This window comes from Accipiter gentilis, chromosome 36 (genome assembly GCF_929443795.1).
Source record: "Accipiter gentilis chromosome 36, bAccGen1.1, whole genome shotgun sequence".
Lineage (NCBI taxonomy): Eukaryota > Metazoa > Chordata > Aves > Accipitriformes > Accipitridae > Astur > Astur gentilis.
The window spans coordinates 1,220,679-1,229,859 of NC_064915.1; the positions used below are offsets into that span (position 1 = coordinate 1,220,679).

The window sequence follows — 9,181 nt, forward strand, 5'->3', positions numbered from 1 at the left end:
ACCTTCCAATCAATCTCTGTAAACCTGTTTAATTAAGCTCTATAAACCTGCCAATTAAGCCCTATAAGGCTGTTAATTAACACCCTGTGACCCTCATTAATAAACCCCTGCCCCCTCCCACCCCACCACCATGGGGGGGGGGGGGGGGAAGGGCTGGTTTTGGGGTGCCCTCCCCAGGCCGGATGTTTTTGCAGTGGTTCCCCCCCCCCCTCCCCTTGCAGTGATTCATCCCACGGTGGGGGGGGGACGGGGACACGGGGGTGACACACGGCGGGGGGACACAGCGGTGGCAGCGCTGGTGACATGGCTGAGGAGGTCGTCTACGCTGACCTGAGGGTCCCGGGGGGGACAGCCGGGACCCCCACCCGAGGTGGGAGGGAGGGAGGGAGGGAGGAGGGATGGAAGAGGGATGAAGGGTGGAAAAGGGCTGGAGGGAGGATGAGGAGGGAGGGAGAGAGAGTGGAGGAAGAGGGATGGAGGGAGGAGGGATGGAAGAGGAATGGTGGGTGGAGGAGGAGATGGAAGAAGGATGAAAGAGGGATGAAGGGTGGAAGAGGGAGGATGAGGAGGGAGGGAGGAGAGAAGAGGGGTGGAGGAAGGATGAGGAGGGATGGGAGAGGGAAGGAGGGAGAAGGAGGAAGAGGAGGAGGAGGAGATAGAAGAAGGATGAAAGAGGGATGAAGGGTGGAAGAGGGAGAGAGGATGAGGAGGGATGGGAGAGGGGAGGAGGGATGGGAGAGGGAAGGAGGGAGAAGGAGGAAGAGGAGGAGGAGGAGATGGAAGAAGGATGAAAGAGGGATGAAGGGTGGAAGAGGGAGAGAGGATGAGGAGGGAGGAAGGATGGAGGAGGGATGGGAGAGGGGAGGAGGGAGGAGGAGGAGGGACGGGGAGGACCCTGGCCGAAGTGCACTCAGGACCACCCCCGGGGTGTCCCCACGCTGTCCCCATCCCTCTCCTCCCCCCGCCCCAGGCCGCTGTCCCCGGGGGTGTCCCCTGTCCCCCAGCCTGGCCCTGGCCGGGGGCCTGATCCTGGGGGTGACCATCGGTGTCCTGGGGGTGCTCGGTGAGTGGGGGGTGTCCTATGGGGGGGTCCTATAGGGTGGGGAGCTTATATATGAGGGGAGAGCTGCTATATAGGGCAATAGGCCCTATATGGGTACAGCTTCTATTGGGGGGGAGCTTGTGGGTGACCCCCCCCCGCCCCCCCTCCAGCTCCACCGCAACCGTTTGGGGCTGAATCATCGTTTTCACGGGTTTTCCTCTCACCCCCGTGGAGCCGTTTGACGCCTGTGCTGAACCCCCATCCCCCACCCCGGGGTGCCCCAACATGGGGGTGGGGGGTGGGTGCCAAAAAAGGAGGGGGGAGGTGGGGGGGGGGTAAGGATGGTGAGAGGGGTTGAGGAGGGGGAAAAAGGGGGTGATGCTGTCGAAAAAGGGGGCGATGGCATCAAAAAAAGGGGTGATGACATAAAAAAGGGGGCGATGGCAAATAGAGGGGTGAATGACATCAAAAAAGGGGGTGATGACATCAAAAAGGGGGTGTTGGCAAATAGAGGGGTGATGGCATCAAAAAAAGGGGCAATGACATCAAAAAGGGGGCAATGACATCCAAAAATGGGGCTGATGGCATCAAAAAAGGGGGTGATGACATAAAAAAGGGGGCAATGGCAAATAGAGGGGTGAATGACATCAAAAAGGGGGTGATGACGTCAAAAAGGGGGTGTTGGCAAATAGAGGGGTGATGGCATCAAAAAAAGGGGTGATGACATCAAAAAAGGGGCAATGACATCAAAAAGGGGGCAATGACATCCAAAAAAGGGGCTGATGGCATCAAGAAAGGGGTGATGACATCAAAAAAGGGGGTGAAGACATAAGAAATGGGGAGGGGGGGAGCAGCAGGTGGGCTGGGGAAGGGCCACCAACTTTTTTGGGTTGACTTCAGGAGACGTTTTGGGTGCAGCGAGTGGGCGACCGACGGGGACCCCGATACCGGCGGCACCCGCTTGTAACGGGAGCGCGGCCGAGCTGGCGGCCGCCCTTCGCCGTGACCTGTGCGAGGAAGAAGAGGAAGACGACGGCGGCCGGGGAAGGCCGAAGGCTCCTTGTGGCCTCTGCCCCCCCGGTTGGACCCCCCGAGCCGCTGCCTGCTACCGAATTTCGGCGGCTGCCCGTACCTGGGACGATGCTGCCCGCGACTGCGCTGCCCGCGCTGCCCGACTGCTCAGCCCCCGCGACTTCCCGGCTGCGGTGAGACACCCCCAAAATGATGCTGGTTCCCCCAAATACCTTCGGGGGGGGGGGGGGGGGCTGGGGGAAGATTGGGGTGGCCCGAGTTGTGTAAACCGCCCCCCCCCCCAACTATCACTTTTGGGGAGGGATTTGGGGGGATATTGGGGCATTGCAGGCAGCGGCACCCCCAAAAATATTCCTTATGGGTGGGTTTGGGGACTTCTCGTAGAGTGACACCCCAAAAAAGCAACAGTTTAGGGGGGCTTTGGGGGAAGTGGGGCATCCCAGGCAGCAGCAGCACCCCCAAAAATATCCATTATTGGGGGGGATTGGGGTATCCCAGGTAGCAGCACCCCCAAAAATATCCATTATTGGGGGTCTTGGGGGTGGATTGGGGTGTCCCAGGTAGCAGCACCCCCAAAAATATCCATTGTTGGGGGGATTGGGGTATCCCAGGTAGCAGCACCCCAAAAAATATCCATTATTGGGGGTTTTGGAGGGGGACTGAGGCCTCCCAGGCAGCAACACCCCAAAAATTGTCCATTGGGGGGGACTGGAGCATTCCAGTCTGCAGAACCCCCCAAAATATCCATTTTAGTGGAGGAATTAGGGCATCTCAGGCTCCAACACCCCCCAAAAAAACACATTGTGCGTAGATTTGGGGGCATCCCAGGCTAGGGCACCCCCAAAAATATCCATTTGTGGGGGGTTTGGGCATCCCAGGCAGCACCCCCCCCAAAAATACCCATGTAGGGGGGGATTTGGGGAGGGGGGGGATTGGGGCATCTGATGCTGCAGCATCCCCCAAAATATCTGCGACTGGGGGGGGGGGCACCCCGAGTTGTGGGTTACCAGGTGGGTTTGGGGGTGCAAGGGGGGCCCCCAGTCTGACACCCCCCCTTTGGCCCCCCCAGGCCTCCCTGGAGGGGGTGATGGGCGAACCAAACCCCCTTTGGGTGGGGCTGCGTTTTCGTGCCCATGCCTGGATTTGGCCCGACGGCTCCCAGCAGCCCCCACCGTGAGTTGGGATTTGGGGGGACCTTGGGTGGGGGGGGGGTGTCCCAGGGGAGGGTGTGACCCCGGGGTGCCCTTCTTCCCATCCCCAGCCCTTTAGGGTACGCCCCATCCCCACCCATATTGGGGTGCCCCTCTCTCCATCCCCACCTATATTGGGGTGTCCCTCTCCCCATCCCTATTGGGGTACCCCCTCCTCCCCATCCCCACCAATATTGGGGTACCCCTCTCCCCATCCCTACTGGAGTACCCCTTCCTCCCCATCCTCACCAATATTGGGGTACCCCTCTCCCCATCCCTACTGGAGTACCCCTTCCTCCCCATCCCCACCAATATTGGGGTACCCCTCTCCCCATCCCTATTGGGGTACCCCCTCCTCCCCATCCCCACCAATATTGGGGTACCCCTCTCCCCATCCCTACTGGAGTACCCCTTCCTCTCCATCCCACCCCCATCTGTATCGGGGTACCCCTCTCCCCATCCCTATTGGGGTACCCCCTCCTCCCCATCCCCACCAATATTGGGGTACCCCTGTCCCCACCCATAGTGGGGTAGCCCCTCCTCTCCATCCCACCCCCATCTGTATCGGGGTACCCCTCTCCCCATCCCTATTGGGGTACCCCCTCCTCCCCATCCCCACCAATATTGGGGTACCCCTCTCCCCATCCCTACTGGAGTACCCCTTCCTCCCCATCCCCATCAAATATTGGGGTACCCCTCTCCCTCCTCAACCTCCCCCACCCCCCCAACTCTCCAGCCATCCCCCACCCCCGCATCTTAGGGTAACTGCCCCCCCCAAACTCGGGGTGTACCCCTAATTTTTGGGGGTACCCCCCCAGGACCGGGCAGCGCGGGGGCCAGGGCCGGGATTGCGGGGTGCTACGACGGGGTCGCTCGGCGTTGGAAAGTTGCGGGGCCGAGTTGCGCTGGCTCTGCCGCCGCGACGCCCTCCTGCTCTAGCTCCTTTATTGGGGGGCGGTGGGGGGGGCAGCACCCATGGGTGGGGGGACACGACACCCCCCCAACCCCAGGGGGTTCAGGCGGGCGGCCGGGCGCAGATCCAGTGCTTCTCGGAGGCGCAGCTGGCCGTCTGCACGTCCGCGTCCCCCAGGTAGGCGCAGTCGGCCCCGCCGCGGACCGTGAACCTGCCGGCAGGCCGGCCTCCTCTTCCTCCATCCTCCTTCCTCTTCCTCCCTCCGAGTCTCCCTCCCTTCATCCCTTCTCCTCTTCCTCCTCCTCCCTAATCCCTCCAGCCGCCCCTCCTCCATCCCTCCGTCCCTCCTCCATCCCTTCTCCTCCTCCTTCACGCCTCCTCCCTCCTCCTCCTCCCCGTCCCTCCATCCACCTCTCCCTCCCTCCTTCATCCCTCCATCCTTCCTCCTCCTCCTCCCCAATCCCTCCATTCATCCCTCCGTCCCTCCCTCCTTCATCCCTCCTCCCCCAATCCCTCCAGCCCTCCTTCATCCCTCCATCCGTCCTCCTCCTCATCCCTCCATCCTTCTGTCCTTCCTTCATCCCTCCATTCCTCCTCCTCATCATCCCTCCATCCTTCCATCCTTCCTTCATCCCTCCTCTTCCTCCTCCTTCATCCCTCATCCCTCCCCCTCCTCCCCAATCCCTCCTTCATCCCTCCATTCCTCCTCCTCATCCCTCCATCCTTCTGTCCTTCCTTCATCCCTCCATTCCTCCTCCTCATCATCCCTCCATCCTTCCATCCTTCCTTCATCCCTCCTCTTCCTCCTCCTTCATCCCTCATCCCTCCCCCTCCTCCCCAATCCCTCCTTCATCCCTCCATTCCTCCTCCTCATCCCTCCATCCTTCCATCCTTCCTTCATCCCTCCTCTTCCTCCTCCTTCATCCCTCCATCCCTCCTCCTCCTGCCCAACTCCTCCATCCTTCCTTCATCCCTCCTTCTCCCCTGTCCCTCCCTCCCTCCCTCCTTCATCCCTCCTCCTCCTCCTCATTCCCTCCATCCAGCCCTCCTCCTCAACCTCTCCATCCCTCTCCTCCTCCCTCTCCCCATCCCTCCCCTGTGTCTCCCCCAGTGTCCCCACCGGGTCCCAGTCCCCCCCCAGTGTCCCCAATGTGCCCCAGTGTCCCCCCTCAGTGTCCCCACCGTGTCCCAGTCCCCCCCCCAGTGTCCCCACCGTGACCCAGTCCCCCCCCCAGTGTCCCCACCGTGTCCCAGTCCCTCACCAGGGCTGGGAGTGGGAGCCGTTGGCCCAGCGCCAGCGGTGCTGCGAGTCCTTCCAGAGCCCGACCCAGTGGTGGGGAAGACCCTTGTGTCGTGCCAGCAGCCTCTGGGGACAGCGGGGACACCCGGGGACACGGGGGGGATATGGGGACATGGGGAGGGACATGGGGACAGAGGGGACGCCCAGCGACATAGGGACGTGGGGTTAGGGGGACCGTGGGGACATGGGGACATCGGTATGGGGTCAACCTACCCCAGGGGGATAGGAGGACGTGGTGGGGACATGGGGACACCCAGGGACACGGGGATGTGGGCATATGGGGACCATGGGGACACGGGGACATGGGGACGCCCAGGGACACAGACGTGGGGATATGGGGACACAGGGACATCGGCATCGGGATACAGGGACATGGGGAAACAGGGACATCGGTATGGGGACACGGGGACATGGGGACACCCAGGGACACAGACGTGGGGATATGGGGACACAGGGACATCGGCATTGGGATACAGGGACATGGGGACACGGGGACATCGGTATGGGGACACGGGGACATGGGGACACCCAGGGACACAGACGTGGGGATATGGGGACCATGGGGACACAGGGACATCGGCATCGGGATACAGGGACATGGGGACACAGGGACATGGGGACACCCAGGGACACAGGGATGTGGGGACGTGGACACAGGGACATCGGTATGGGGACATGGGGACACAGGGACACAGGGACATCGCTATGGGGACACGAGGACACAAGGACACAGGGACATGGGGACATGAGGACACGGGGACATCGCTATGGGGACATGGGTGCCCTCCAACACTCTCCCAGGTCACTCAAGCCCCAACCATCCTCCCAAGGGACCCCCCCAGCACCCACCCAGCAGACTTCCCCCCCCCCCAAGCCACCCACTTTTGGGTGCCCTCCCAGCATCCATCCATCCTCCCCCTCCCTCCCAGCACCCTTGGGTGCCCCCACCTTCTCCTCTGGGGTGTCAAGGGGGGTGAGGGACCCCCCCAGATCCCGGCAGCGCCCCAGCCCGCGGCTCCAGTTGCCTTCCTCCTCGGAGAAGAGGTAACAGCGACCCCCGAAACCCAACCAGCCCCGGGGGCAGCCGCAGCCCCCGGCCCCCGCACCTGCACCAAAATCCCCACCTTTCACCCCAAAACGGGCCGTCACGCTACGGAGGGCGGGAGGCGGCACCCACCACCCACTAACGATCCCCCCCGGCCCCCAGTGTCACCCTGTCCCCTGCCGCCCATGTTCCCCACCTGTGCGATTCACCCCTTGTCCCAAAAATGGCCTTTTTTCACCCAAATCCCAGCTCAACTCACCCATGGGGTGCTCCACCCTGGGGGTGGCTGAGGTGCCCATCGCCTGCACCCCCCCCCGTCATGTCACCCCTCATCCCACCCCTTGTGTCCCCCCACTGGGATTCCCCCCCTATGTCCCCAAAATGACCTTTTTTCCACCCAAAACGACCTTTTTCCACCCAAATCCCAACCCTGCTCACCCACGGGGTTCCCTGTCACCCGTGTCCTCCCCCCCCATGTGTCCCCTCTCATCCCATCACCCCCATGTCCCCGTCCCCCCCTCCCACTGCCCCAGATTCTCCCCACCCCATTTTTCCCCAATTCCACCCTTTTTTTTTTTTTTTTTTGGGGGGGGGGGATGGCAAATTTCCTACCTGCCAGCAAAGCGGCGGTGGCGGCAGCACCAGCGACGAGCCCGGCAGCGGCGACGGCGGCGGCGGCCACCAAGATCCGGCCTGCGGCGGGACGGGCCGCGGCGTCAACGCCCACCCCCACTCGCGCGGTTCCCCGTGTCCCCTTCTGGTCCCACCACTCGTGACATGAGTTTCACCCAGTCTCAGCCCACCCACCCTCACCTACCCAGCGGCCGGCGGCATTTACCCCGGTGCCCTCGCACCTCCGGCCCCTCCTGGTGTGTTCCCTCCATGACCTGTGGGAAGGACACTATTTTGGGGTCATTTCCCTCCTTTTGATAATTTCCCCCCCCCAACCTCCCCCTCCTCTACTTTTGGTCCAAAAAAAGTGAGGAAAAGGAGCTGAAAGACCCGGAAAAATGCAGGAAATGGACTGGGGCGGGGGGGGTGGGGTGGGAAAAGGGTTGATGTTGGCAGGAGGGGGGGGAATTTTTGTGAAAAAAAAAAAAAAAAAGGGGGTTTCTGCGGAAAAAAAAAAGAGGGATTCTCGTGGAAAAAGGGGGATTTTTTTGCCAAAAAAAAAGAGAATTTTTCAAAAGCAGAGAGTTTTTCTCTAAAAGTGTGGGGGGTGCTTTTTTGCGAGAATGGGGATCTTTCCAAAAAAAATAAAGTTTTGCAGAAAGAGTTGGGATTTTTTTTTTTGCAAAAAGGGGGAGATCTTTTCTAAAAAGGGAGATATTTATCTAAAAAAGGAGGATTTTTTTCCCCCCAAATGGAGGATTTTAGCCAAAAGATGGGGGCTGCTCCACCTCCATCCCCTTCTTTGCACCGGGAGGCAGCGACTGCCACCCCGACAGGTGGGGTTTTCTTGGGGAAAAAACCCCTATTTGGCCCCAAACGCCTCCACCACCACCCCCTCCAACAAGACCCTGGGGCTTCCCCCCCCGCCCAATCCCCCAAAACTCCAGAAACTCACCCCAAAACCTGCCCCAAGCCCGAAAAGAAGTTAATGCCGCTTGCTGACGGCTTCGTCAACGGGGAAACCCCACCCCCAGCACCCGCAAACGCCACCGGTTCCCCCCCGGACCCCCCCACCCCCCCACCCCGGGCCTTCGCCACGGAAATGGGACCCAAGCGTCCGGCTCCTTCTCCTCCCCCGCTGCCACCCCAATTTTTGGGGGGTTCGGTGCCCCTCTGACATCCCCAGGGAGCTTGCAAAGGTGGGGGGGACACCTTGGAGCTGGCTGTGCCCAGCGTACAACCTCCCGCCGCCAGCTCCCAAATTTGCCCCCCCCCTCAAAAAAAAAAAAAATTCTTCCAAAGAAAAGCAGCAAATTGCCCCAAAGGGACCCAAATCTCCCTTTTCCGGGGCGAAAATACCCGATAACGCAAAAGGGACCCAGGTGTCCGGCTGTAAAAAAAAAAAACCCCGATGGAGTGAAGTTGCTGGCAGAGGGGGGGCAGGGGAGAAGGAAAATTTGGGGTTGATTTGGGGAAGTTGCGGGTTTTTGGCTTTTTTTTTTTTTTTTTTTGATGAGTGGGATCTGCCACTGGTGCCCGTGTTGGGGGTAAAAAAGGGGTTTTGGGGGGGGGGTATTGGTTGGCGTTGCTTGAAATATCCCCCCCCCCCCCCCAAACACTGCCTCTGCAAGTGGTCAAGCAGAGCAGAGGCATGCAAAGCAGCGGGTCAAAAATAGCAAGAAGGGGTTAAACCCACCCCCCAAAATAGCCGGGTTTTGCCCCAAATGACGTTGTCCCCCCTGCAGCAGCGGGACGCAAGAATGGGCAAAGCATTGGGGGGAAGAGAGAAATTTTGGGGTGAAACATTGCAATGGGGGGGGGGGGCTCTGAGCTAGGTCGTTGGGTAAGGCGATGCGTTTTGGGGCAAAATGATGCGTTTTGGGGCAAATTGTCATAATTTGGGGCATCTGGGCTGTGTCATTGGGCAAGGTGATGAGTTTGGGGGCGAAATTATGAGTTTGGGGGCGAAATGTTGCTATTTGGGGGGCTCTGAGCTGGGTTGTTGGGTAAGGTGATGTATTTTGGGGTGAAATGTCACAATTTGGGG

General features: G+C 60.6%; 2 protein-coding genes across 2 annotated transcripts; one reads left to right on the forward strand and one right to left on the reverse strand.

The window, feature by feature from the left end:
* Positions 1-303: 303 nt before the first annotated feature.
* LOC126034846 (killer cell lectin-like receptor subfamily G member 1) lies at positions 304-4,203 on the forward strand. Its single transcript, XM_049792703.1, has 5 exons — positions 304-370; positions 971-1,063; positions 1,961-2,247; positions 3,144-3,247; positions 4,083-4,203. The coding sequence occupies exons 1-5, from the start codon at positions 304-306 to the stop codon at positions 4,201-4,203; spliced, it is 672 nt and encodes a 223-aa protein (XP_049648660.1).
* Positions 4,204-4,279: 76 nt separating this feature from the next.
* LOC126034847 (C-type lectin domain family 2 member B-like) lies at positions 4,280-7,406 on the reverse strand. Its single transcript, XM_049792704.1, has 5 exons — positions 7,340-7,406; positions 7,135-7,215; positions 6,426-6,583; positions 5,440-5,543; positions 4,280-4,388 (listed from the first exon to the last, which is right to left on the reverse strand). Exons 1-5 carry the CDS (start codon positions 7,404-7,406, stop codon positions 4,280-4,282), a joined length of 519 nt encoding a protein of 172 aa, XP_049648661.1.
* Between the last annotated feature and the right edge of the window lie 1,775 nt (positions 7,407-9,181).

Excerpts from the sequence above, each read along its gene's own strand:
- LOC126034846 (XM_049792703.1), top strand. The coding sequence starts at position 304 with ATGGCTGAGGAGGTCGTCTACGCTGACCTGAGGGTCCCGGGGGGGACA. Across the intron at positions 371-970 it reads AGCCGGGACCCCCACCCGAG|GCCGCTGTCCCCGGGGGTGT; the intron begins GTGGGAGGGAGG and ends CCCCCGCCCCAG. Across the intron at positions 1,064-1,960 it reads CGGTGTCCTGGGGGTGCTCG|CGAGTGGGCGACCGACGGGG; the intron begins GTGAGTGGGGGG and ends TTTTGGGTGCAG.
- LOC126034847 (XM_049792704.1), bottom strand. The coding sequence starts at position 7,406 with ATGGAGGGAACACACCAGGAGGGGCCGGAGGTGCGAGGGCACCGGGGT. Across the intron at positions 6,584-7,134 it reads CACCGCCGCTTTGCTGGCAG|GTGCGGGGGCCGGGGGCTGC; the intron begins GTAGGAAATTTG and ends ATTTTGGTGCAG. Across the intron at positions 4,389-5,439 it reads GGCTCCCACTCCCAGCCCTG|GTTCACGGTCCGCGGCGGGG; the intron begins GTGAGGGACTGG and ends GCCTGCCGGCAG.